We start from the raw sequence: 27,758 nt of genomic DNA, 5'->3' as shown, positions 1-27,758 counted from the left end.
GGAGCCCCGCGGTGTGTCGGGGCGCGGATGCGGCTCCTCTGTCACCTAGGAGCCGGCGAGAAGCGTCCTCCTGCCCGCCGAGCCGTGCTTCCTCTCCCCGCGGTCCTGTGTGGGCACACGAGACCGTGACCCACACAAACATGGCGGCGAGGGAGGCTGGGAGGAGACACGCGGCCAGGTGACAGCCCCGCGAGTGACAGGGCCGGGCGGCGTGCCCGGCTCAAAGATGGCCGCCGGCGGCTTCGGCGTGTCCGGAGGTGAGGGGTGAGGGGTGGCGGCAGCGGCCGGGCTCCGGGAAGATGGCAGAGAGCGAGCGGCGGGCAGGTGAGGGGCGGCCCCGGGGCTGGGGGCTGCGCTCGGAGCCCTCAGGGGTGTCTTCAGGGTCGGGCCAGGGTGTGCGGGAAGAGGCCCGCAGGGCCTTGTGCTGCACGGGGCGCCGGACCCCGGGCTGCGGGGAGGGCGCCGGCAGCGAGTGCCCGGTTCTGAAAGGGGTAAAGGGGAAAGAGGCTTTGCTGCGGCTGCGAAGGGGCCCTGGAGCCCCTTGACCCTGGGCCGGGCGGGGCGAGCCCCGCTGTGCCTGTTCCCCCCTCGCACCCCGAGACGGCGGGGCTGGGCTCTGCACGCACCGCAGGGACCGGGGACGGGCGGGGGAGCCTCGGGCCTGCACGGTCGGGTTTTAGGGTGCTTGAGCTGCTGCAGTTGGGGCTCCCCGGCACCCACAGCCCGTTTGCTGTGACTCCAGTTCCCCGTGCTGAGGTGGGGGCTGTTTGCAGGGGTCCATTGCACCCCACTCCCCACAAGTTTGGACTTTTGCTTCTGTATTATTATAACCTGTGCAGCCCGCACTGTGCTTCCTTCCTTCAGTATCCATGGTCCCCTCCCCAGGAGGCAATACATGAAGTGTGTGTGTCAGAAAAGGGATGGTTGAGAAACAAGAAAGATGAACCAAGTTCTGTGAGGAGGCAGAAGCCGGGCTGAGACCCAGGTCTCCCCGGCCCAGGGCACTGCCCTGGCCACATCTCTGGTCTTAATTATCTGTATTGATGGAAAAAGTCATTGTCTGCCTTTCCCCACCACGGCTCTGGAGTTTATCGTTGTTTTGGTGGTCCAAGCTCTTTTAAAGTAAGAGCTCCATGAGTGCTATGCTGGTCACGGAGCTGTGTGCCGAATTTCCAGGAGAAGCATGTGTGACTTTCATTTAAACTCCCCGTGTGCTGTTCCTCTATCCTTGTACCTGGAAGTTTTACTGTAACTTTGGAATTAACCATAAAAACCCCGAGCAGGTGATGAGGTTTGTTCCAGAGATGAGGAACTTGAAAGGCAGAGAAACACAACGACTATTGAAGCTTGTGTGCCAATCTGCAGCAGACAGCCACACAGGTCACGGTGGTTCCTGTGACTTGGGATTCCTTTTTCCCCTTAATCTGCCTCCAAGACAGCGCTGCTCTGCTGCAGAAAAGGCTGCTGATGCTTCCGGGTAGTATTTTCTATGTAAATGCAGCTCATTATGTTTTAAGGAGTTGGAGTTTGTGGTGTGTGTTAGGGAGCCGGTGCTTGAACTTGTGGTATTGCGGACAGCAGCCGCTGAAGCTGGTGCTGAGCAAATGCCTTCAGATGTTCTAGGATTAACAAGCTAAACTGGGTGACTCTAACACAATCAGCACCCAGGTTCCTTAACGGTGGTCTGCTGCCTGCCTCTTGCTGTTGAAAGCTACACTTATAGGAGTGTAACGCAAATCACCTCGAACTTCATGCAGCATTTGTGGCTTCCAGTGTCCCGTTGCCATCACCCTCACAGCAAACCCTGATTTGGAGGCTGGGGAAAGGAGCTCCTGTAGAGCATTAACAACTTGTGTTTGCATTAAATATTACATTCTGGGCTCTGGGTGAGCTTTAAAATGAGATGATCTTCACAGCGTCCCCCTGGAAGAGGCTGTGTCTTAGAATTCTCCAAGCCCCTGTGCTGCCTGGACCAGGGGCTGCAGCTCTGGACTGCCAGCTATTGAATTGCTCCAGCTTTATCTTTGCAGGAGTTGGCCTTTTTAGAGGAAAGCAGCTCAGGTTTAACACCCTGAAACCAAGGCACGGTTAGTTTGTTAGGAGAGCTCAGTGCTCCACATGGCCTGAGGCTTGGCTTCACTAGACTGAAACTAGGTGGGTGTTGTCTTTGTTATCTCCTGCACCAGCCTCTCTGCCTGGATGGGAAATGCGTCTTTAGTGGGGAAACCAAACATAATGCCACTTTCTGAAGCCTTGCAGTGTCCTTAGGAGTACGTTATCTGGAGATTGAGAGGGCACCGTTTGGTGAGGAGGACTTGGTGAGATAATAATGCAAGCTGCGAGAGGTCTCCTAAGAAATACATGTTGATTCTAAGAAAAGACAGAGGATTCCTTCTTCTCCACTGCCTCTATTTTACCTCTTTTCTGCATCTCCCAGGCACCACTGAGGAGGTGACTCCTCCCCTCCAGCAATGCTTCGTGATCCCCAAAAAGGAGATAAACATGGTTTCCGACATGGCCAAGTGGAAGCGTTCTCAGGTACGGCTCTGGGCTCAGGGAAAGCTGGTAAGTGGTGGTTATGCTTCAGTGGCAGCCAGGTCTGGTCTGGGAACGGCCAAGAGGTGTGCCAGCAGGTTTGGGCAAGTAATGGGAAATGAATTGGTTTGTGTTTTAAAGCAGAAGAGTCACTGACTGTTTGTAGGAAAATTACTTGGCAGCAAAATGCTCCAACAAAGGAGGGAGCCAGGGAGAGCCCAGATGTTGAGAGAGCCCAGAGATGCTTAAAAGTCATTAGTGCTCTCTCCCAACAAGCTCAACAAGAAGCTGGTAACTATTCCACCCTACCTGGTCTGACATTATGCCAAAACTGGATTTACCCAGCACTGATTGAACTCTGTGTGGTCCTGGTCCTCTAATAGCACCCATCTGAGTTGGTTCCTAAGGCCTTCCCACCCTGCTGTACTGGAAAGGGCTCTACAGCCCAGGCCTTCAATTGCCTGGGTAATTTCTATTTACAGTATGTGTGGAGCTGGTGGAACAGGCATGTTCTCCCCTCTCTGCCTCTGAGGGCTTGGTGTGTTAGCCCAGACTTGTCCCACCTCTTAGGAGCAAGTTCTCCCTTTGAGACTGATCTGTGATGTCTTAAGAGAAGCTTAAGTTATAGCCAGGGGTCAGACAGATCTTTGAGTGCAGCTTCTTCGCTTGCTCTCCTGGGTTTAAGGACTTGCTCGTGGTCAGGATTTCTGTGTAAGAGAGGCCTGAGGAGGGAGAGGTGGCAGCGTGCTTATCTGCTGTTCCCAAACACTGGATGTGGTGCTTCAAAAGCAGCCAGTTTAAAGAGAACAGCCTGGGCTGTGTCTCACTTCTCTAAAATGCATGAGCATGGAAGAAGGGTAGAAGGAGGAAAGGGGAGATAATGGTGCAGGTCTGGGAGAAGCAGAGCAGGATGTCTGGGCACAGCTGAGCCCAGCTGAGCTTGAATTGGACCTGGCAGGAGGCAGGGAGCTGCAGGAATGATTTCAGGGGCAGAGTGTGCATTTGTAGGATTCTCCTCTCTGTTTCCACAGGATGCAGAGTTCTTGGTGCAGTCACCATCTGCCTCCTGCCCAAAATAGCAGTAACCTCACAGCCAGCCCTGCACCTTGGCTGTCTCCAAGAGAGCAGCATTGCCTGTTGGGAAGGGTTCCCTGGGAGTGCAGGAGGGTTTCCATGCCACAATACTTGGTCAGACAGACCATGGCTGCTCACTAACACCCTGCTTTCTTGGGTGTGTTTGCAGGCATACGCAGATTACATGGGCTTCATCCTCACTCTGAACGAAGGTGTCAAGGGCAAGAAGCTGACCTGTGAATACAAGGTTTCAGAGGTAGGAGAAGAGTTTGGATCCTTTCTTTCTTCTTTTCTGGCTTCTTTTTTTCCTTTTTTCTGTTCTTTTTGGCTCTACAGTGAATATTTCCTAGGTGAGGAATGAGCTGGCAGCTTAGCTGGGAGCCAGGGAGAATAAATGCAATTGGGGATGCAAATGTCAGCCTGCAGTCCTCCCTCCAGGATGCAGAGGCTCTGTGTGTGCTTGCTGGATGGGAAATGAAGCAAATTACAAGTGGACAAGAGCTGGTGATGAGGAGGAGGATGCAGAAAAGGATGTATTTTAACCCTGTTTTCACAGCAGCTGAGCTGTGCAGGGCCTGGTTTGACAGCGTGCAAGCTCAAGGCATGTCTTTGGCCCTGCCTTGCCATAGCAAATTGCTATGGGGGCTGGGGAGCAGACCGGAGCTGGGGTAATTGGGTTAGCCTGTGGGGCAGGATTGCCTCTTCCAAGGTGTTAAGCAGAAAGGATGTGTTTTTCTCCTTGCTTCAATGTGACTGTCACCTGGCTCTGATGCTGAGGCCAGTTTTAAGGCTTGTTCACTTTATTCAAGCACAGCAAAACCATTTGGAGCCAGGGGGAGAGGGCAGGCATCCTCACTGGTGTTACTGCCTGGCCTCAGCAGTCCTCACTGCTGGCCTGAGGGCTCTCTGGGTGCTGCTGTGATCTGCAGAGCAGATTTGGCCACCACCTTTGCTTTTGTGCTGCATGCTGGACTCCCCTCCCTTGTTCTGTATTCAATGAAGAGATTCTTGGGTGCATTTTACTGCTCAAACTTACCATGGTTGTGCAAGAAAGCTGGGAATAGTCTAAAAAGATCCAGGCAGAATGGGAAGCAGGCCGGGCCCTGTGTGTTTGGAGCTTAATTCTGGTGTGGAAAGGCCAGCCTACAGTGATCTTTAATCTAGTCATTTATGTTTGAAGCAGGCCTGTTGAGTTCCAGCCTTCCCTTCTAGGAGCCAGTGTATGGATGAGAAACTTGCTTGTACTTCTCGCGGGGGGGGATCAGGGATAACAAGTCTCTCCCCAACAGGCTTTGCATCCACCTTTTGTTCCTTCAGTTCAGTAGAAACTGCTGTCAAATGCTGCTCTTGCTTTCTGCTGTTTGCATTCACCTCTGAGTTTTCTCTTTGTCAGGATCTCGCTCATTCCCAACCATTCACAGAACAGTTCTAGGGAAACAAAGCATTAAAAATGAGCAAAACAAAGGAGGGGGGAAAAAACATTCTCTGCCAACCCCTCAGAGCTGTCAGCTCTGTATCGGGGCTGCATCCCTACAGTGGATCCCTCTTGGAGTGAATGTTTTCCATCCATGCTTCCAGTCCAGGTGACAAACAAGAGACATAATCCCACTGCTTGGGAAGTGGCAGGGAATGTGTCTCACTCCCCGGTGCTGAGGAGAGCAGAAGCCTATGGCTGGAGGCACAGGTGGAGCATCCCCAGGGTTGCCTTGTTGATGAGGTTGCCTGTTCACGCAGGTTCCTTTGTAGATCAAACTGCTTATCTGTGCTTTTAAAGGCTCAGCCCCTTGTGGCCTCTGCTTGCATCTCTGCTCTGCTTTCTTCTCCTTTGCTGTACCTGCTGCTGATGTGCTTTTGTGCCATTCCATCTTCCTCCGTGATCAAATGCTGGGGACGCCTTCCTTGGGCAAATGACCTCCTAGAATCCTTTCTGCTGAATGTGTATCCTCTCTTGTGACCTACTGCTATTGCTTTGCTATGGAAAAGAAACACAGGGAAGTATGGTCTGCTGTGCTTTGAATGAGACAGCTTAATGGTTTCCAGCATAGCATGTGTCGATACCAAGCTGTCTGCTGGATCCTTTGGGGGCTGAGCCCCTTCTGAGACTTGCTGAGCTTGCTCTGCTCTTACTGCAGGATTGCATGGGTTTTGCTGGAGGCATCTGACAAGCAGCGATAGCTGAGCTGTTGCTTAGGACTCTGGCGTAGACACTGTGTCTGGCACAAGGTTGCCTGACTGATAGGCTGTGACCTGCCATCTCCTCCTGCAGGGAGTGCTTTTCACGTGGGGATCCGTGCAGCAACTGCTGGGGCTGCAGCCTGGAGCGCTTTCAGAGCTGTGAGTTTGATCAGAGGAGCAGTGCAGCGAGGAGGAGGAGGAGGAGGTTCATTTTGGCCATGTGAGGAGCAGACCTTCCTTTCACACAGCCCGCTGCACTGGGGGAAACTGGCTGGTCTGTAGCTCCAAGAGGGAAGCAGCAAATGCCCTGGTTTTAGGAGCTGCCCCCTCCTCCAGGAGCCCACAGGGGCAGGCTTGGTCCCGGCAGGCAGCTTTGGCTGCTGAGATGCCTTCTCAGCACCTCTGTCTGCCTGGCCCCTGCTCTTGAGAGATGCTGACAGGTCTGTGCTCTGCAGGAGGCTCTGTGGTTTGCCTTTGGGACCGGTGGCAGGCTCAGGGTCAAGGCGATGCAAAATCAGCACAATGAGGAGAGCAGGGGCGAGGCTGTCCTTGCTTTGATCACTGAAAAGGTAAAGCAAAAATAGAGCTTAAAAGCCCAGCCAGGCAAAATAAGGCTGCAGTGGTGCTGATGGTTGTGTTCCAGGAAGCTCAGCTCTTCCTCTCCTTCTCTCCCACCTGGGGTTAGCTCTGGATCTAGGATTTCCTCTGCTGGACAATGGGAAGCAGCTTCTTTTAGTAACCCCCTTTCCAAAGGTCCTTGAGCCCAAAGTGAGCTGCATCTCTTGAATTATTTATTGGCATGGCTGAGCCGGCAGCTGGGTCCTGCTCTCCCCTGTGCAGTGGGGCTGGGCTTTTTAATCCGTTTAAAGCAAGTGAGTGGGGAAGAGGAGGTTGGACCCTGATGCTCCCCAGGGGAAGGAGCTGGTCCTTGCCAGCCATTTATCCAGGCAGCTCTGAGTGCTCGCTGGGAAGGGGTTGGGATACAGGGGCTTCTGGAAATGAGCTGCTGGTGCCGGCGGATAAATCACCAGCATGGTTTAATTATTTAATGCAGCCCAGGGCTGGGGAGGCTGTTGCTTAATTACAGGGGAATGCAACAGCCAGGAAGGAGCAGGGCTGAGTCCAGACCTGGCCCCGAGCAGTGGGGAGGTGCTGGGTGTTTTAGGAGGGAGCTGAAGCAGAGGGGGCTGTGCTGCCTTGGTCCATGTGTATGTGAGGCGCTGGCCTGTAGTAGCTCCAGCTTGCAGCCTGCCCAGAGGAACTTCTGGTCTGCTCTGTCCCTTGGCACTTGGGCCTTAGGTCTTGTCCTCAATCTGTCCTAGCCTCTAGCCTGGCTCAGCAGCCAAGTGTTGAGGTCCTGTGGGGTGAGTGGATCTCTCCCCTGCCCAATCCTGCTTCCCACTGGTGATCCCATCATGTCCTTGGGATGGCAGCTTGGGAGCTGCTGTCTGTGGGAGGTTGTGTCTGCCACAGGACCCTTCCTCCTGGGAGCAGAGGGCGTGGGGAGCGATCTGCAGCTGGTTCAGCACAGCTCTGCCATGCCTATCTCTGCCTGCCCCTTCAAGTGGCACTTCAAGGGCTGGAAATGTGCTGGGCTCGGCTCTTTCCTTGTCCTTGCAGCAGGCAAGACGTGCAGAATTGAACCACAGCCCAGGAGACCAGCCGGCTTCACATGGTCGATGCCTCTAGCAAAGTCAAACCAGCCGCTGCTTCTGCTGTCCTCTTTGTCCCCTTGAAGGAGGAATCCCCTCTTGAGACACAGGAGCTCCATTGCCTGAGGCCTGGCCAGCTGCTGTGGTGGCTGTGGGCTCTCCGGCTGCTTGGAGTCAGGCGAGGAGAATCCCAGTGCCTCTGGCAGGCTTGACCAGTCATCAGCACAGCCTCCGATGTGTTTGGAGCTGCTTAAAGTGCTGCCTGTGATGTTGCCTCTTGGTGCTGTATGAGTAAAGCAGGGAGGAGGCTGTGTGCTTTGGCCAGCCCTGGTCCTAACTGTGCAGTCTGAGACACTGTGCTGTATTTCGTATTGGATCTCTTCCTTCATGGCCACAACAGTGTCAACTGCAGTCACTCTCTTGCATCCTACACATTCCTCCTTCCATGCTAGATGTAAGAAAGGGGGCTCTGTTTTCTTGCTCTCGCTGTTGTCTTCCCATCAGCTTTCTGTTTGTAATGAGATGTTTCTATGAGAGCTGAGAGCTTCTCATTCTTGCTCTGATGAAACCACCGTTGGGCAAACTAGGCTGCCTCTTCTCTAGATAGGTTGTATTTTACCACTGAGTATCCCTGAGTTGGAGCTGCCTTGCTGGTACGAGTTGGAAGCAACAGGAATCACACTGAGAAGGTTGACTCGTGATTAGGCCCTGCTGTGCTGGGTGCTGTACAAACACCAACACTGCTAATCCTGGCTCCTAAGAGACACTTCAGGACAAAGATTAGAGGCTTTGAGAAGGGCAAATCACATCACCAGCCACTGGTGAGGTTATGTAGTGAGTGCCATGCTGTATCCAATGGGGGATGCAGGACCCTCAAGATGCAGAGCCTGAGTTTTGTGTTGGGGATCCCTGAACTCTGTAGCACTTCTCTGCTGCTCAGTGCTGTGTGCCCCATAGCTAGGAGCTTGCTGTAGCAATTCTCCCAGAGGCTTTAGAGCACAGTGCTGTTAACAGCTCATGAAAGACTGTGTGGGTGACTGAAGAGCCTGCCTCAGGCTGGGCTTTGTAGTGGACTGATCTGCTGAGGGTAAGGCTAACCCGACCCTCTGCCTTTCGGGGAGGGTTGGCACATCCTGTTTCTGCTTGTCACCCTTGGGAAGGATGGCGTGGGCTTTAACAGCTCCAATCCAGAGCAGAGATGCTGGAGCCTGAAGGACTGCTCTGGTTTATGTCACCATGACCCCTCTTCTTTATGTCACCATGACCCCTCTTCTTTGTCTCTGTAGCCCATTGAAAAGCTGGTGGCCCTCCTGAACACCCTCGACAGATGGATTGATGAAACCCCGCCAGTGGATCAACCCTCTCGCTTTGGGAACAAAGCCTTCAGGACCTGGTATGCCAAACTAGACCAGGTGAGCATGGCTTTCACGTGTAGTATACATGCAGCTCCTACAGCAGGGCAGCATGCCCAGCAGGGGCAGCAGAACAGCTCCATCGCTGTGTGTAGCCAAGCAGCCTCCAGAGGAACTGCTCAGATGAGCTGTAAAGGATCCACCTCTTGATATGCATCACTTACCCCTGATCTGGTGCTGTCTTCTCCTCTTTTGAGAGCATGTGGTCCATATAGAAGCTCTTGGCTGGGTCTCCTAGTCCTGGGTGAGCCACAAGGGCCCTCCAAACCCAAGGAGCTCCTTTGGTTTGTACCTGCCCTCTGGCTGATGGGTAACACACAAAATCAGAGGAAGGTTGTGAAACTGCTCCAATTCCTTCAGCTCAGAGCACTTGCCCTGCACTGAGCTCTGGAGGTGGCACAGTCCCAGCCACAATGAGCTTGCAGGAGGTCTTCCGCTCTCTTAATGCTTTTGTTGTGTAGCTGACTCAAGCGGGTAAGTGGGTTGATGGACTTGGATGATGAAGTTTTTTTTTCCTGCACAATACATGGGGTCTGGGTAATGTCAGGACAGCCTCTCCCTGGATTGCTACGTCTCTGGAGATGACCTCTTCAACAGGAGATTCTCTCCTCTGCCATGCTGGCTCTGGCCACTGTAGGACTGCACCATTGCAGCTCCCACTCTGCAGCAGTGTCTGAGCAGGGGGGGACTGTTTCCTGGGGATGGGACACATCTGCACTCACTCAAGGGAGTCTTTTGTGTCTTTCAGGAAGCAGAGAAGTTGGTGGCAACAGTGATTCCCAAGCATTTGGCTGCTGCTGCGCCAGAAGTGGCTGTGTACTTGAAGGAATCCGTGGGGAATTCCACCCGCATTGACTATGGCACAGGTACGTGGGTACCAAAAGGCAGGAGAACAGGATGCTGCAGGTGCAAGGAAACACCACTTTGAACCAGGATAGGGGGAGGAAGAGGAGGACGTGGGTAGAAGGATGAAGAGCTGGAGGTGGTGCAGTGCTTGCTAGAGAGCTGCTGCTCGCCGGCAGCAGGGGGAGATGTTGTCCTTGGAAAGGGACCCAGTGACTGGGGTTTTGTCAGCTCAGGGAAGGGAATTCAGCCCTTCCTCCCCTCCTGTGTGTCCCAAGTCAGAGGCTCATGTCCTAGCTCATGGTGGCGAGACTATAGGTGCGTTTTGTGCCTACACTGGGAGCTGCAGTTCCTTTCTCAAAGTTAATGATGAATGTCTAGGAGGTATCTTTGGGTGGGTGCTGTGTGGGGATGAAATACTGTCAGCTCATGGCTTTAATAGGGACAACAGAATTAAGGCTTTTGAGACAGGACTGTGGTTTCTGAAGAGCCCTTGTGCCTACAGGAAGCTTGTCCTGGGCTCCAGAGACACCAGTGTCACATCTCTTCATGTTCTTTAATTCTAGGTCACGAAGCTGCATTTGCAGCCTTTCTCTGCTGCCTCTGCAAAATTGGTGTGCTCAGAGTGGATGACCAGATGGCCATTGTCTTTAAAGTATTTAACAGGTGAGGTAATGGAAGGAGAAGGGCTGCAATGTGGCAAGTCCCTGTCCTCTTCCAGCTGTGTGAGATGTTACTGCCTGTTCTATGCACCAGACTCCTCCTGTAGCCTGGTTGTGCCCCTTTCTTCCACTCATCCACACCCATTTGGGAGTAACAAAATGAGCCTCCTCCTTGGGGTGTGAGCTGAGCAATCGAGGGCCTTCAAAGACGTATACATGGAGAACATGAGTGCTGAAGGCCTTGCTGGCCTAGGGAAAAAGAGCAGAGTGGGAAAACTGAAGGCAAATTTAGACAAACTAGGAGGCAGATGTACTGTTTAATGGTCTGTGTGGTGGGTGACCCATGGTAACTGCTTCCAAAAGAGGTGAGAGCGCTTTGTCTGTTAGAGGCAATGTCTTTCTGGAAGGTTACTTGAGCTGAGCACAAGTTACTGAGCTTTGCAGAGGTAACACGGGTGAAGCTCTGTGCTTTGTGACAGACAGATCTGATCAGAGGATCCAACAGCTCTCCAGGCATTAAAAAAACCCTCTATGAAACTGGCAGGTCTCCACTGCTCCTCGAGGTGTGTTTCCAGCCCAGGAGGTAGAATTGGGACTGATGGAACTGCTGGAATGGGTGTTTGGGGTCCGGAGATCTGATGCCAGCTGTATCACTGTTTGGTGACCAGGAAAGAATTTCCTTCAATGGTGCTTCCAGCTTTAGTTTTCCAGTTGAAAAGTGGAAGTAGCAGTTGCCATAAGGGGGAAAGCTTTCTGAGGTCTTCTGGAAGTTGCTGAAGGAGAGCAAAGAGTTCAAGTAACAGTGGGGGTGAGGAAAGATCTGCACCAACATGAGACACATTAAAATAGAGCCCTGCCACTTGATTTGTTAGTGAATTTGGTGTAAAAATCCCCAAACCAACAACAAACCAAACCAACAATTTTTAGAAGGGACTGGAATTTACTACTATACGTACCTTCAGGCTGCTTTCTGTGGCAAAGGAGTTGAATTCTATGTACTGTGCTGTAGATGGGGGTCCTGCTTGTAAGCAGACTGGTGGTTCTTGTCCTCATGTAAGTCAGTGGAGGCAGAAGAAGACCTTGTCTTAACCCTTCCTTCTCTCTTTGGTCCCAGGTACCTCGAAGTGATGCGAAAACTTCAGAAGACCTACAGGATGGAGCCTGCTGGCAGCCAGGGCGTGTGGGGCTTGGATGACTTCCAGTTTCTACCTTTCATATGGGGCAGTTCCCAGCTGATAGGTACTCATGAAAACCTCCTTGTGTCCCAGCCTGCCCCCTGTCTGTCTCAGTTGCAAAAATGTTGGGGTTTGAGACTTTTAAATTCAAATATGTCAAATTGGTGTGTGGTGCAGCAGAAGAGTTTGCTTAGGGCTTGGATTATTGTGTTTTTTCCCCTCAGCTTTCCAAATGAAGCTAGCTGCTTAGGTTGAGAGACGGAGGCTTCTCTGTGCAGTACATCTGTCTTCATTGCAATGGCTGTAAGGTTTTTAAAAGGAGAGGTTTGGTTTTGGAGCTAGAAAACACATTTCTTTTTTGCCATGGGGAGTTTACCAGTGCTGAGGCACTGGAGTGGGAGATGAGATGGAAGGAGGCAGCTCTGTGATGGCTTCTGAAGAGCTCTGCAATGGGGGGATCCTGTTTCTTCTGAAAGGGGGACAGGAAAAGACCTGGTTGAACTCGGTCTCAGGAGGGCGACAGCATCCAAGTTACTTCTTATTGTCTCTTACTCTTTTTAGACCATCCAAGTCTGGAGCCTCGACACTTTGTTGATGAGAAGGTGGTAAATGAAAACCATAAGGACTTCATGTTCCTGGAGTGCATCCTCTTCATTACAGAGGTGAGGACTGGAAGGGAGTTGGTCCCACAGGGAAGTTCTCTTTCCAGTAGATAACTGTGGTTTTCTCTTCCTCCTTTGCTTGTTTGTTTGCTCTCATGGAACTGTATGGATGAACCATTGTTGCATGTCTGAGGTGCTCTCCTTGTATGAGTTAAGACAGGGATGTTGAGAGGGAAGTGTAATTAAGGTAGATGGGCTGTGGATTGCAGTTGAAGGGAGCTCTAACAAGAGCAAACAAATCACCTTGTATCAGTCAGTGGGAACTTGGATGGAGAAGACTGGTGCCTGCAAGTATGCTAGGAAGATGAAGTAGGAGCTGCAAACCAGCTGGGCTTGCCAAGATCACCTCCCTTCCCTGCAGCCTGCCAGGCCCTGGGCCTCTCCTTGCTTAGGGCAGGCTCCCAAACCTCTGTGCACCTTGGTCTCCTCCATGTTCTGCCAGGAGCTGCCCATTAAATGAGCCTCATTTGCACACAATCTAGAGCAGAGATGGTGCTGAGGTTCACTCAGTTGGCAGTGCTTCAGGACTATGTTTCTGCTGAAGCAAAGTAGGACCCTTGTGTTGAGGGGCTGGTGATACTCAGCCTGTTGCCAACCGTGGGCAGTGTTTTCTCAATGAGAGCTCACAGCTTTCTGCCCTCAGCTGGATCATCTGGCCGTGATTCTACTGTCCCTCTTGCTGTGTGGTCTGGGCAGAGAGCAAGAACTCCATGCTCTGCTGTGGTGAGGGATTTATTGTCTCTGTAAGGCAGAGCTGCTTTGGAGGTGAGAGTGTGATTCTTCCCCTTTGTTCTGTTTGCTTTTCCTCCCTACTCAACTCTAATTTAGCAATTAGAGAGAAGGGACATTACAGAATATGAGCTTAGCCTTTCATGTAGGAAATCGTCCATGAGCCTTTGGCCCAAACCCTGTTTCAAATCCTGCTGAATCTAGCAGGGTTTGTTAGTACTTAGCACCTCACAGGGTTTAACCTTTAATGCAGACATAAATCGTGCCGCAGGTAGTAAAGAGGTGCTGGTAGAGGAGATCAAGATGAGGACAGGAAAGTGGGAGCCAAGACACTTTAAGCTTCATTATGATTTGGGCCTCTGTCATACCCAGACAGTGCACTGAGCTGTTAAAAACATAAACCTGTGCATCCCTTGATGTGTCTGCGTAGAGTATTGTGCAGTGCACAGCTGACACGTCAGGTTTAAGATACACAGCACCGAGCTGCTGCTTCAGGTCACTCTGCTTTTGCCTGCAGAAAGTCAGCTCCTTGGGAGGCTTCTAAAGCGAGTGATTTTGCTCCTTTTCCTGCACATTTGTTGAGAATCCTGGAATTTGGTGTTTCTCTGAGTTCCTCAGTGCCACCTGGTGGCAAGGAGCCCTCCTGGCGTCATGGCTGAGGGATGGCAGCAACCTGCGTTAGTGACTGCATGGTGGTGTTTTCAATCCAGCTCCATGCAGGCACTGCTTCTCCTTAGGAAAGATTTTGCCTTTAAATTTTGGGGTTTTCTTTCTCTCCCCAGTTCCTGGGAATGCTGTTACTGCCGCTAGGTGGGGCTGGGACAGCCTCGAGTGCCCTCCAACTCCTTTCTCTCCAAAATCAACAACAAAATAGCAGGGAAAAAAGAGAGAAGGGATTAAAACCTTTAATAAATGAATGATGTGATTTTCTTCTGAGCTTGTCAGCTGGAAACAGCTCTCCTTTAGTATTGCTAAACACGTAGCAAACACCACAGCAGTTCCCATAGTGTTTCTGGTACGTGTTACCGACATGAGAGCAGGTTTTGTTTTAGCAAGCTACAACCGAGGCTGGTTGTTTTCCTTCAACCAAGAGAATATGCTCTTGAGCAGATATTTTTCTCAGCCTCTGTGTGACGTTTCAGGGTATGAATACATGCTGTCGTGGTGTTTGCCACATGTATATTTAAACCTCAAGTAGCAGCGAGGTGATGTCCAGCCTGAGCTCACCAAGCACCACCCTGCAGGAGCCTTGCGTAAGCTGGGAAATCTGTGGGGTCATTTTGGACCTGAATGTGTGGATCTGGAGTAGGATGAGGTTTATGGAGCTGACTGGGGCTTGAGCTGACCTCTTGCTGCCAAAGTGTGCTGTGGGGTGTGTGTAGTACCCATAGGTGCAGGGATGAGGATGATTTGGGAGCACCTCTGTGGTGCCTCCTGCCCTAGAGGCTGTGGATGGCGGCGGTGGCAGGGCTGTGTGTGTTTGTGCAGAAGAGGGGTGCGGGTACACGCCGGCTGTTGCAGTGGAGCGCTGTGATTGCCCAGATGCTCCTCCAAGGGCCCAGGGCAGGCAGCAGGAATTTCAGCTTCAATCTGGCTTCTAAATTTGGAGGTTTGGGACGGGAGGGCTCGGGTTTCTGCTGGAAGGGAAGGAGCTGACAGGAAAGCACGGCCTCAGCCGTCCCCCTCCCCCCGGCACTGACAGAGGAACCATTTACAAAAGGCCGATTCTCTTGGGAACCGAGAGGCAGGAACGCCGCGTCTGTGAGTAATTTCCTGCTCAATATGGCTGCTCTGACTCACTCCGTTCCCCTGGGGTCACTGCGGGACTGCAGCGTGCTTGCTGCCTCTGCTCTCCCCTCCCGCTCTCCCTCTTCGCCCTTTGTGGCTGGAAGGAGATGATTCCTTTTGGTTCCCCCCTCCTTCATCCTCCCTATTTTTCCCTCCCCAGGAGGAAACCATAGCCAAGCCATGCCTCACTGGCGCCCTGCGTGAGCAGGGCCGCAGTGATGCGAGCGTGGGGCTGGAGAGCCATGCTTGCCTCTTCTGTGCTCACCAACACGCTCCCTCCAGCTTATAGGGGAGGAAGCAAAGCGGAGTGGTGGTGGCTGATGCACACTGTGCCCCTGCGAAGAGCAGCGATGCTGGAGGGAGGCTTGGCGTCGAAAGGCGTGCAGCCACAGCTCCCATACAGGGATGCTGTGAGCGACCCGCCTGGCGCTGAGCTCCCTGGCAGCCTCTGGGTGCCAAATCCTTGTGCTTAATGCAGCGTCGTGCTTTGTGTATCTGTGTATTTCATCTTGTATCCGCGAGGAACGTGCACGGTGGAGGGGAGCGGGAATGGCTGAGCAGCTCCTCCGTCATCCCCCGGCTCCCAAGCACTGCTGGGGGGAAGTGGGGATGCGCCTGTGCTCTCCCGACTGCGGGCAGAGCTACAGACCCGCTTCTGGTGCTCCAGCCCCGAGGTCAGTGGGTTTGAAACACGCTGTCCTCCGAGCAGTGGGGTGTCTTGGCTTTCCATCCCCTTACCCACTCTCTTTGCCGCCCCACAGACATTGCAGAAGGGCAGCAGCTATTTTCCACAGCAGATTGATTGGCTTTGCTTGCTTTTAGAGCAATGGTTTTTGGAGGCTCTTTTCCCACCCTCGCTCTAGGCCTGTGCGTGCACAAAGGGAAGGGGTTAGTTGTTGGAGAAGGAGAATCCAAGAGATTCCTCTCTCCCCACGCTCCCTTTTAGTGTGAGCTTCGGCCTTGTGGTTTCTGATGTCATGGGAACTTTGCTCAGTCAGAGTGGCTGCGTTGTGTTTCTTTTTCTCCCCGAGGGTCTGGTTTTGTTCATGGAGGAGAAGGAGAGACAACAACCCAGGGAATCTACATGCAACTGTCCCTGATTGCAGCTCCCCCCTGGCTTCCCTCCTGCAAACCCTGGGAGGAGAAACACTGGGATATTCAAATACAACCCCCCGTATTCAAGATATATTTAAAGCATCTGCTGTGAGCCTGCAACTCGCAGCCATGGAGCCAGTTTGGAGAGCAGGATTGGAGCGTGTCCCCTCTGCTCCTGCCTCCCCACAGAGCCCTCCTGTGCTAGAGGCAGGTGTGGAATGGGCTGCAGGCACCGGAGCTGCTGCCAACCTGCACTGCCCCCTGTATTCAGGGAAGGCAGCAGCGGTTGTCACTGCTGCCTGTTGTTGATCTGAATGGGGAATGAGTCATTTTCTTGGAAAGCCCAGCAGAGCTGCACTGTGAGGTTTCTGGGTAGAACAGGAACAGCGTTGAGCCAAGCTCTACTGGTGGGGAGAACGGGACTTATGTGGGGCTTTTTTGATGCAGTCAGTAAAAGGGAGGTGTGCAGATTAGCAAAGCGTGGCAGGAAAAGGCTTAATTCCATCGAGGAAGGTGGGGAGCTGGATTGCCACAGCCTCGTGTGATGTGGCCGCAACAGGAGGGAGGGAGGGAAGGCGCAGTGAGGTGGCTGCTGCGTGGGTCACAGGGCTTGGTGGGAATGTGCTTGGAGAGAGTGTGAGCGTGAGTCACTGCTGGTGCACGAGCTTCCTGGCTGGCCCGGCTCCCTCAGCCCTGCTTTGGGTCTCTTTCAGATGAAGACGGGTCCTTTTGCTGAGCACTCCAACCAGCTCTGGAACATCAGTGCCGTGCCCTCCTGGTCCAAGGTCAACCAGGGCCTCATCCGCATGTACAAGGCAGAGGTGAGCGCCGTGGGCAGGGGGAGGCTGCTTTGCCCACACACCTCCTCCCTTCCACTTCACCATGGGTCAGCTCTTCTGCTGCTCCTTGGTGTGGGGCCCCCATCACAGCCAGTTGCTATCTCATGCTGAATGGGGCTTGGAGGCCCAGAATGGTTCAGGTGCTTCTATCTAGGAGTAGGCTTCTGCCTGCCTAGTGTTTGCCCCCAGTCCAATCCCAAATTGGCCATTCCTTGCAGACTTTTACCATTTCTTGTCTTCCCATAGTGCAAGTTGCAGGTTTCCAGATTAGATTATGGAATCGTAGAATGGTTTGGGTTGGAAAGGACCTTAAGATCATCCAGTTCCAACCCCCTGCCATGTTCAGGAATGCCTCACACTAGACCGTGTCACCCAAGGCTCTGTCCAGCCTGGCCTTGAACGCTGCCAGGGATGGAGCATTCACCACTTTGGGCACCCTGCGTCAGCTCCTCACCACCCTCACAGTAAAGAACTTCTTTATATCTAACCTGAAGGGTTAGGGCTGATGTCTTGCCCTGCTTAGCTTTCTGGTACCCACACTGTTGTTTTACCAGCTGAAGGAGACTTAGTTTGAATCATCATCCCACATTTCAGGACCCTAGAGCAGGCTGAACACTTCCTACCAATGTCCCATCCGTGCAGTGTGCACAGTGAGGCCACTGCTACCTCCTGGGCTTGGCAGCCCTCCACGCACCGGGGCTGTGCTGGCGCTGCCCCAGCAGGCTTTCCTGGCCAGCCCTGACCTGGGGAACTGGGCAGTTTTGGCTCTCCCTTATCTCTGCTTCCTGCTCGAGCTAACCCTGAGCTTGAGGAAGCAGGACAGGAACCACCACATCTAGGCCTCTGGAGGGAACAGCCAACAGGCGGCATCTCTTGCTGGGAAGGATGGGAGCGTGCTGGCTCTGCAGGGCGGCACTGGCTGTGCTAAAGATGCTGGAGGAGCAGGGATGGTGCAACTCCCTGGGGCGCCCGGAGGGACTGGCAGTGCTTGAAAGAGTTAATCCTGTTCTCTGTGGTCTCTGCTCAAGGCAGCCACGCTCCTGGAGCTGGGACATATGGCAGAGGCTGGCGGGCAGCTCAGGCCCAGCGCACAAAGGGGTTAACTCTGCCGAACTCGGCGCTCCCTCCCCCAGCCCTTCCTCTGCACTGCACATCCTGTGTTTAGGTTCCAGGCCACATACCTCTCTAATCTGTGAGGTGTCACTCCCAGGCCCGCTGGCTCCTTCCGCCCCCAGCTCAGCTTTCCTCCCAGCCTCCAAAGAGGAGAAGCGGGGCTGGGGAGCGACCCCCTTCCCTGGCTGCTCCTCGGAGGGGTGCCCCTGAGCTGCCCCTCTGGGACTGCCCCTGCTCACAGCTCTGCTGCCTGCCAGGAAACCCAGAGCTGGAGGCTCTGGTGTGGGAGCTTGGGGGGGTGGTGACGGGAACACCCCAGCCCTGGGAATGCTGTTAAAGAGGTCCCCTAAAAGCTAGAGTGTGCTGTGCTGCTGCCTCAACAGCCCTGCCTCCGTCCTTCCTTTCCTTTGCATCAGTTCCTTTGCATGCTGTTTGGGTACTCCCCAGGCATCCCACATGCCCTGTGCTGTTTGGGTGCTCCTGCCTGGTACCCACATGCCCTGCACTGTAGGGTTGCTCCCACTTCATGCACCACGTACACAGCTGGAGGAGCTTGGCAGTGATGTGCCTACATGCAGTGTGCCTGTCCACTGGTGTCTTGGGGCAGATCTCTCTGGCGCAGCATAGGGATCCTCTAGAAAGTGGCGGATTCTTTGGCTCCTTTAGGTGCACTCAATATGTGGTCTCTTCTGGAGGCTTTGGTCTGATTTGAATAGCAGAGGACATTCTGTGGGAATGCTGGACCCGGTACTGGTGGGTTGCTGAAAATACCTAGAGCTGTATCTGTGTCAGTGGGGAGAACACACAAACTGCTGGCAATAGTAGTGACAAACTTAGGCTGAGGTGTGGAAAACATTGAGTCAAGCAAAGTGCCTCTCCCTTCCCCTGCCCCTCTGATCACCCACTGCAGGTAGATCGGATGAAATCAGACACTGATGGAAGCTTCAGCTCCTGAATGTGTCTGGGGTGGCTGAGAAGTGCTCAGTGCTGGGTTTTGAGTAGAGGCAGCAGTAGAGCAAAGGGCTCACTTGCTAGGAGCAGACCAGGGGAGGTCAAATGCTCACTCGTAAGCTGCACCCACTTGGTAGGAGTGGGGCAGTCCCCAGACCTGGGTCATTTAAAGCACTCTGGATGCTTTATCTCTTCTCTGTCCCTTCTGTGGGATGACTTAATCAGCCAACAGAAAGTCCAGGTACATCCATACGGCTGGGAGTTCTGGTCTGGATTTAGGTACTCAAGGGTGCTTGCTGCAGGGTCTGTGGGTGGGCAGTAGACTGAAGACAATGTGCCTTCAGCTCTGTGTTTTATGGAATCTCAAATGTGTCTATTTGTAATATAAATATAATGGGTGAAGATGTGTTCCCTTGGAAGTGCAAGGGCATTTCTTATTCTTTCCATTAAAAGCGAGTGGAGGAGTCGACAGAATAGAATCTGGTTAAAGCAGCAGCCTTGATGTTTTCCCCCTGAGCCTGCTTTTGAGTCTCCTGACCTTTCCTTCTCTGTAGTCATTCGGGAAATACTTTCCATTGTAACTAATCTAGTCCTCGTTCCATCTTTAAAGGTTGGACTCAATGCGTGAATCTACTCTGCAGTTGAGTCCCAAGCAGACCTTCAGCACGGTCAAGATGGTGACAAGAAAATAAGCCTGTCCCTTCCATTGAGCCAGTGTTGGCTGCATTGGTTTCACCCAAAATGATGCAAGGAGAGTCCTGTCTCTTGGCCCCTCCAGTAATCCAGTCAATTTGTGCTTGTCCTGCTGGATAGAGGAGGAAGTTTCTCTGCTTGTCTCCTCTTGGGCTGGCAATATGTTAAGTGGAACGGATAGCCATTGTTCCCATTGGTGGGAAGGCTCTTCATCTGGAGCCCAAACCAGTCTGTTCTTCCATGGGACCCCTTGGAGCTAGCTGGGCTGGCATTTCTAGGTGTCAACATCTCCAGTGCTCATTTGTCAGCTCTTCCCTCATGTCACTGTTATCCAGCCCTGCTTCCTCCAAGGGGTTGTCTGAGGGGTTGTGCAGAGAGATGGCAGCAGCTCTGAGCCTTAGGAAGCTTTGAAGGTGATGTGTCCTTATGGTCACAGGACTTATTTCTCCTTGGTGCCTTGCCATGGAGGCATGTGGTTTTCTGCGTGGCTGCTATTCCCCAGCATTGGATACTGCTGTGGTGTACTTTCACCACCTCCAAACTTGTTTTGGCTCCAGCATGCTTGTGAGCAGTTCAGTTGTGCTGGAACCAGTTGTCTGACCTCTGGCTCCAGAGAGATTACCATAGGCCTGGGCTTCTGAGCAAAAATCTGCCTGCTTGCCCGTGATGACAGCACAAGGGCAGGCTGCCTGCCTCGGGGGGAAGAGCTGTCTGCAGCACACTGCTTCCTCCCCACTCTGGGATCTCCCTTGCTGCAGTGGGTTTAGCTCAGCCTGGTGAAGGGCGCAAGGCTCCTATGGAAAGAAGAGTGGTAACTACGACATGGCTCTTGCCTCCCTTTGGTAGGAAGGAACTGTGCTTTGAAGAAGAGCCTGGAGGAATGAGTTGTGCATCTTGTGCCTAAGATCTGCCTGGGAGGCTGTTGGTTGCAGGCGGGAGCCAGTGTGGCCTTGACACCCTCCTGCTGGGGCTGCAGCTTGTGGGGAGCTGGGTGCCTGCCTAGTGCAGCATCCATCCCTCCAGCTCTGAGCAGATGCTCTTACTGCCAAGAACGTAGATAGATTCCTGTTGCTTGGTAGCTGCTGTGCTGTGGTTGTACTTCACATCTCCTGGAGATCAAGGCTCCCATCAGCAGACCCATGCCCTAGCTGCGTACAGGGGAAAAGCTCTTTTCCCAAGAGCACTTAGCCTTCTTTTTCTCTCTTCATATCATGCTGTCTAGGGAGGGAAGAACTTGCCCCTCTGCCTACAGCGAGGAGGTGGCCACTATCTCACTAGTCATACCCCAGGCACACTGGTAGATGAATCCCCATTGCAGCACAGCGAGGTGCTCTATGGCCCTTGTTCAGCGCAACTCCTCACAACTGACAGGAGAGATGCTGGTGTAGGTGCAGTGTGGGGTTGGTCCACACGTACTGCTGAGGTTTGTGTGTCTGGAGGTGAGTCTGCTCTGTGCTTTCTGAGCTCTGGGCAGTCAGAATCTGCAATGGCTCAAAGAAACAGAGCTCCTGAGTGGCTGTGCCAGGCTGGTGCTGGCAAACCAGACATGGTTATTGACCACAGTCACTGACCTGCCTGCCCTGGCAGCATGGTGAGCAGAGGAGGCTGTGCCCTCACAGCTTAAGCTGCCTTGTAGTGGGTGTATATGGCTGATCTGTGATCCATACTCCTTCCATCATTACTCTGCAATGGTGGTGGGAATTTCAGGGTGAGAGGTTGTTGGGAATAGGGTCACATCTTAAATTATGGCAGCAAAATCCCTGGTGCTTGTCTATGAAAGACCTGAGAACCTGGAATGCAGTTTGGGCAGTGCCTTGGGGCTGCAGGGTGATGCCTCAAACCCAGTGTGGGCACTGTCCTGGGGAGGGAGAGTCTCTTCCCTTGGGGGGTTTCTGCAGCTCTCAAAGTGTTTGTGGAGTGAAGCTCTTCAAAGAGATCAGCTCCAGCAAGGAGCGGTGGTGAGAGAGAAAGCTGCTGACATCAACGTGCCTCTTCTGCTCATGCTCCAGGCCTGAATTTCAGCAGGCAACAGGCTCTGGCTGAAGGGAAGGGGATGGGATTATGAAGTGTTACTGGCCTGAGGAGCCTGACAGGAATGTTGTGGGGGGAGACATGGGACCGACCCCTCTGCCGGCAGCTGAGTCGAGTGGCCCCAAACTCGCTGCCTCCTGACAACAGAGGCAGGATGTAGCTCTGGCTGCATGCGTAAGGTGGAAACGTCTCCTGAATTCACCCTTCTTTATCTCTCCTGCAGTGCCTGGAGAAGTTTCCTGTGATCCAGCACTTTAAGTTCGGCAGCCTGCTCCCCATCCAGCCTGTGACATCCTAAGGAGGCTTCAGGAGGAGCGGAGGCAGCAGAGGCACAGCGCGGCGCTCTTCCTCCTCCCCTCACCCCCTCCTCATCACCGTGCCTGTCACACGCAGCCCATTCATTCCTGCACATCCTCATCAGCAACCACAGATCCAAAGCACTCGCTGGCCTTGCATGGGAGATGGGACACGGAGCAGCTCCTCCTGCACGTCCCCAGCACGTGGATGTGTCGCCAGCGCCCAAGCCGGGGCTGGGCTTCGCTCTGCTGCGCCCGCGGGCAGCGTGGCTGCTGTGAATGGGGTTTGAGTAGGGGCTGCCTTGTAGCAAAGACCTTCTGCTTCTCATGGTGGGAGGGAGGGGTTGTGGAAGGGAGGAAGGCACATGTGTATGTGTCGGGCAGTGGTAACTGCAGTTTCCCTTTTGAATTTCATTGAAGTTTCCTGTTGCTGTTTGGTTTGGGAAACCACTGCGAGGGGCGAGGTGTGAGCCTGCGTGTGTCTGTGCGCGGCCACCTCTGCTTGCACGGGGAGGGCTGAAATGGGTCAAGGAAGGTGTAGGGAATGTCTGTGGGTTGCTGGAAGCCCAGGGTTCACCTTTCCCTTTCTCTGGATAATGAAAGCCCCCTCCCTCCATCTCTTCTGCAAGGTTCCCTGGGTCTTTCTTTCCCACCACCGCCTCTTCTCTTGGATGAAGCTGGGAATCTTGTCTGGGCTGGGGGGGCTGAGCTGGCTCTGGAGCCGGAGCCACGTTCCCTGAGGGACCCGGCTCTGTGGGAACAGCTGTACAAAGGCACTGCTCGAGCGGAGCCTGCTGAGGCTCCCTCTTAATGGGCACAAAACCTCACACGTTCACATACATTCATCACTGGGTCCAACCTGCCCCCTGTACTCCCTGTTTCCTCCTCTGTACTTTGCTGCCCTGGGGCTGGGCTGGCCTCAGTGGCACGAGGTGACTGTGGTTGCTACTGCTTGGTCATAAATTGTAGTGACAGCCCCAGAGCAAAGGGGTTTCCCCTTGAAGCAGCATGTTCCCCAGCTCTTTTAGGGAGGCATCCCCAGAGCGAAGGCAGCATGAGGGGGCAAGCATGCAGCTTTACATGCATTTATATTCTTGTGCTGAAACAAAAGGCATAAATAGTCTGGGATAGCAGGTTATACTTGGAGAAAGCTCTTTCCCTTTGTCATTTCCTGCTGGTGTTGTTTTGCTGGACCTTGGGAAGAGGGACCACACTTCCAGTGCCAAGAGCAGCAGCATCTCGAAGGCAGGTCAATGGATGGAGATATGGTCCAGATCATGCCAGCAGCATCACCTGAGGCCCAGGAACGGCTGGTGCTGGGTTTGAGATGAGCTGGTGTGGATTGACCAAGGTGGTCCATAGCTTTCCATCTGGAGAGGGGATGTTTCTTTTGGGGAGCTCCCAGGCTGCGGGTGGGGGACACAGGGCTCTGCTGTGGTGTTTGCAGCAGGGATCCTTTCCCTGGCAGTCCCACAGAGCAGGGAGGGGGCAGTGGGGCTGCCCCAGCCAGGCTGCTGCACTGTTGGTGGTGGTGGGGAACCTGCTTGTGTCTTTTTAGCTTCAGTTTGTATTTTATTCACTATTTTCTTTTTGTCAGACCTGCTCGCTCCTCTTGTAAAGGTTCTTGGGGGAGGGAGAGCAAGAGAAGGGTCTAAATAGAGGCAGTGAAATGCAGGTGTCTGCAGAGCTAAAGCAGAGCTCTCCAGCGCTGCTGCTGTCCCGTCTGCTTCTGGCTCGGCCCTGGGCAGGAACAAGGATCTTCTGACCTGCTGAAACAACCCTATAAACTTGCATTTGGAATGAAACTGGAAGACTGGGGTTAAGTCTTGTTTTACTCCTTAATGGGATATGTGTTTTGTGTTGGCTTTCCAAACGGATCCATTCCTGATGTTGTGCTGGTGGTCAGTGTGCTTGCTGGGACCCAGTGGGTCCATCTCCAGAGGAGCAGTTTAGTGCCAGGAGTGGGATGACAGGCACTTCCATGCTGCGTGGCTTTTGGCAAGTGTCACCATGCTTGAAGTGACTCTGCAGCATCTGACTGGCAACGGCTGAGCTAGAGCCCATGGTATCCTAAAGCGCCCAAGGTCAGGAACGCGTCTCTCCAGTCATCCCATGGAAATGTGGCTTCCATGCAAAAGGATGCGTAGCAACATTGACATCCATGCATGCGAGGGACACCAAGAGTATGACACACAGCACCAAAACCGGGTGGGGAGGTGCTTCCTTCCCCTGCAGCTGCAGCCACTGCTCCCTGGGGACGGTGTCCCTGCACTGGGGACCTGCCGAGGAGGATGCTCACGTTGAGCTCTGTGTTTCTGGCTTGCCTGAGTCTGCAGATGTGTCCTGCTTAGGGGGTTTTGGACTTCAAACAGCTAATTCTTGTCTGAGTCTTATCCTCCCACTCGGGATGTGCCCCTGTCGCGTGGCAGTCGGCTGCTTGCCTTCCTCTGACTGCCACCTCTACTGTTCTCAGGGCTCTGCTCCTCTATCGATGGCTCCACACAGGTAGCAGCCCCCAGCGCAGCTCCTCCACCTCCACCATTGTGGTTTTGATTCAAGTTGCTGTGTTTTGCACTGGGGACTGTGTTGGTCTCCCCCAGACTGGGGTTTGCTCCCACTGTGGGAGCAGAGCCAGATTGGCTGGAGCCTTCGGCACAGGGAAGATGCTTTGTGGAGGCACTTGCTGTGTTGGTGGCTGATGCTTGCACCAGAATTGACTCATTTAACTGCATGAAGCGGGTGTATTGTCTGTGTCTCCTTCCTGTGTCTTTCTGTCATAGGTATGTTTGTTTATTTAATGCTTTGGCTGTGTCCAACCCTCTCTGTCCCAGCTTGGATTTGGCAGGCAGGTGATGTGCGAAGCCTGTTCCCAGGCCAGCAAATACCTTGAAGATCAGAGACTTTGGTAACCAAAGGATGTTTGAGCCTTGTTTGTGAAGCAGGGGGAGAACTGGAACCCTTTTGCTTCAGCTGTTTCTCCTGTCCTGCTGTAGGGGCTGACTTGGAACTTCCAGCATCAGTTTAGTCAGCAGCTTTGTTGGATTCCCATAGGGAATCATACCTGGACCTTCTCAGGAGTGGTTGGAGTGAATATAGATGTGCTTAGCAAATGCTGGTGTTCTTGTCTCTGGGTTATATCTTCTCCATCAACACAGGCCAACTGTGTGAGTGCATGTTGCTAAAAGCAGCAGCAGCGTGGAGGGATGGATGGTGAGCAGGAATGTCCTCTTGGATCATAGATGCTTCTGAAGGCACTTGAATTCATTTTGAACACGTCCCTTGGTGACCGTGACGCACGGGGAAAGGGAAGCAGATGTGGTGTGGGTTTCTCGCCATCTTCCCCCTCAACCCAACTGACCAAGCCAGGCTTCTAAGCTCTTTTTTTCCCAACTGGATCCTTTGGGGTTGCCATTCTTTGGCTGGTTCGTGGTGTTATTCAACGCTGTCTTCACATCCCTCCTTTACAAGTGGTTGTTCGTGGCAGCCAGGAATAAATAAAGTAAGAGTTAAGCAGCCTTGTGTGGTGATGGTAGTGAAAGAATAGAACTGTTTCATGCCATTGTTGCTGCATTAACTTGTCCCTGGTGTGCAGCTCAGTTCCATTACATAGTGCTGGGTTCCTGCTATGAAATAAACAAGTCCCCACTGCAGGACCAGCAGTTGTTGAGCAGCAAAACCTGAGCTGGCAGTTTCCAGGGTGCAGATGTGCTTTGTATCCCAAGGAACTGGTGTAGAACCATGCGAGAGCCCTGGATGCTGCACTGTGTCCATGGAACTGTGTTGACTTCCTTCCTGAGAGAGGGAAGGAGGCAGAAATGGGTGGAAGAAGGTGGAATTGGTTGTTAAGGGTAGCTGCTAATGTGACCTGAGCTCTCCCGCTGCCGATGTGCCAGGGGGAACCTTCTGTGGTTGAGAAGCCCACGGGGATCTCATCACTGCTTCAACAAGCAACTTCTCAGATGTAGAACAGAACAGGGCTTTTGGAGGTCATTCTGTGCTCTAATAGCCAAAAGGAGAGATCTTCATCCTTTAACATTGCTTCCCCTTCAGTGGATGAGCACTCCTCCCATTGACATCGGAACAAGCTCCTTGAGCATCCTTGGGACGAACACCTCTTTCCCTGGACTGATCTTGTGAGAATCGTGCCAAACTCCAAACTAGGATGAGCCAAACAGACAAAGGGCTGAACCGCGACGAGCATCTTCAGCTTGGATTGCTGCTTGTTGTGAAGAGCATGAGGCTGTGAGCAGGCTTTGGAGGTTAGAGAAGGCTTTTGAGGAGGTGAAGTGGGTGCTTCTGCTTGCTATAAAAAGCCTGGGCTTGGGAATGTCTACATCGGGCGGCTCTGTGCAGGGCATAAATACGGTTGTTAACATTGGAAGGAGTTGCTCCCCATGTTCCCGGTTGCAGCTGTAACACAGATAATAAATAACATCAAAATCCCCCATCAGGATTCGGGCTCCTCAATGCTCAGTGCGTGCACACCCATGGGAACAGGATGGGGTCTTGCGGGAATGGCGCTGGAAGGCCTGGATCCACTGGCACCGAGGGGTGTGTTTAGGTCCTCCTGAGCTCATACCTGCTTCTTTTTATAGCAGTAGATTAAGGATGTGGTCGAGGATTTGCTGAGCCTACAAATGGAGGCAGGAGAGAAGGCAGAGGAGCAGTTCCGTATCAGTCCATCTGTTTCTAAGGCATCAGGGAGAGATAAACCCCAGCAGACTGCACTGCCCAAGTCAAGGTACCCAAATCCTCTCTTTTGACATGAATTCCTCCTTAGTTTTATGTGTAGAAACAAGGATTTGAGGTGGTGAGGTCTATGGTGCTGGAGCCCAGCCTGGTGGTTGCATGGTTGTGCAGCTATAGAGCACTTGATTTATGCAGAGTTAATGATGTGCCCGGCACTGTGCTTCTACAGCCTTGGGTAGACACACACCACTTGGGTTTCAAGAGGTAATGTTGCTGAAGAGAATATGATGTTGTACTATTGCTAAAAGAGCAAAGCATTCCAATATTCCAAAGAGTCGATATGTCCTGGAATGGCTACAAGCTACATAAAACTGACTGGTGTGGTGGTTAGAAAGGAATTCCAGCTAGATCATAAGATACTGGAGGGTATTCTTTTATAGGGCACGGGCTGATCAAGCAACTGCTCTGCACAGGGTTTTCCTTTCCCATGTTCAGAGCATATACCTTTAAATCTATCACTTCAGGTATTGCATCTCCCCTCTGCAAAAACTCCCTTGTAGGCAAGAATAAAACTTACAAAAAGGCTGTTACAGAGCTCATCAGCTCTCTATTAGATAGCTTGGAATATGCTCCACTAGCACCTGAGTTCAGTCTTCTCCAAATTACTGTGGAGGATTTGCCTGTATCTTGCTGATCCATCCACATTTTAATTTCCTCTGCACGGATACATATTGCAGGATGCTGGAAATCCCCAAGCCCACTGGAGCTGCAAGACTCGATGTTTCATCCTGTAACACCAATAAAATGTTAATGCATACTAATAGCAACAGCAAAGGGGCTGATGGAGCGAGCTTGGAAGTGGTTTATAATTGCCAGGGTCTCTGTGTCACAGAGAATTTGGGGTTAGAGTGATCAAGTGTTGCACTTTGTCAACACAGGAGAAGAAAACCCCTCAAATATACCCTGAAAGGACTAATTTTTATAATTAAAGGGGGAAGATGGGAGATGAGTCCCTGGGGAGAGACTCAAACAGAAATGCATATACATGAGAGAGCTGCCCACTGGTTTGGATGGATTCAGACGTGGGTTCAGTTGCTGACTGTACCACAGACCCCCACTGTGACCTTCACTAAGGGCATTGCCTCAGTTTCCCACCTGGAGACCAGGAATAAAAGCGTTGTCCTGCTTTATAAACCCAGGAAATCTGGGCATGAGGTGACAAAAATGCATCAGGAACATGAAATCCAGGGAGCTGGGGGTGGCTTCTGTGCGTGTTGCACTGTGTGGATGGAGCATCTCATGACTTCAACAGCTCCCCTTTCTGCTCAGCCCAGTCTGGTGGTG

General features: G+C 52.7%; 1 protein-coding gene across 1 annotated transcript; it reads left to right on the top strand.

Moving 5' to 3' along the window:
• Positions 1-183: 183 nt before the first annotated feature.
• Positions 184-26,255, top strand: PTPA (protein phosphatase 2 phosphatase activator). The gene is made up of 10 exons (XM_080630480.1): positions 184-324; positions 2,438-2,538; positions 3,779-3,865; positions 8,723-8,848; positions 9,597-9,714; positions 10,258-10,357; positions 11,468-11,592; positions 12,090-12,190; positions 16,516-16,623; positions 21,653-26,255. The coding sequence occupies exons 1-10, from the start codon at positions 300-302 to the stop codon at positions 21,725-21,727; spliced, it is 966 nt and encodes a 321-aa protein (XP_080486606.1). The 5' UTR covers positions 184-299; the 3' UTR covers positions 21,728-26,255.
• Positions 26,256-27,758: the final 1,503 nt, after the last annotated feature.

Source organism: Psittacula echo, assembly GCF_963264785.1.
Source record: "Psittacula echo genome assembly, chromosome: 16".
Lineage (NCBI taxonomy): Eukaryota > Metazoa > Chordata > Aves > Psittaciformes > Psittacidae > Psittacula > Psittacula echo.
Note: the sequence above shows the minus strand (reverse complement) of the source record. Positions and strands in the feature narration are given on the sequence as shown.

Bases quoted from the DNA above. Each gene is read 5' to 3' on its own strand.
- PTPA (XM_080630480.1), top strand. From the start codon at position 300: ATGGCAGAGAGCGAGCGGCGGGCAG. The intron at 325-2,437 runs GTGAGGGGCGGC...TGCATCTCCCAG, and splicing joins AGAGAGCGAGCGGCGGGCAG to GCACCACTGAGGAGGTGACT. The intron at 10,358-11,467 runs GTGAGGTAATGG...CTTTGGTCCCAG, and splicing joins GTCTTTAAAGTATTTAACAG to GTACCTCGAAGTGATGCGAA.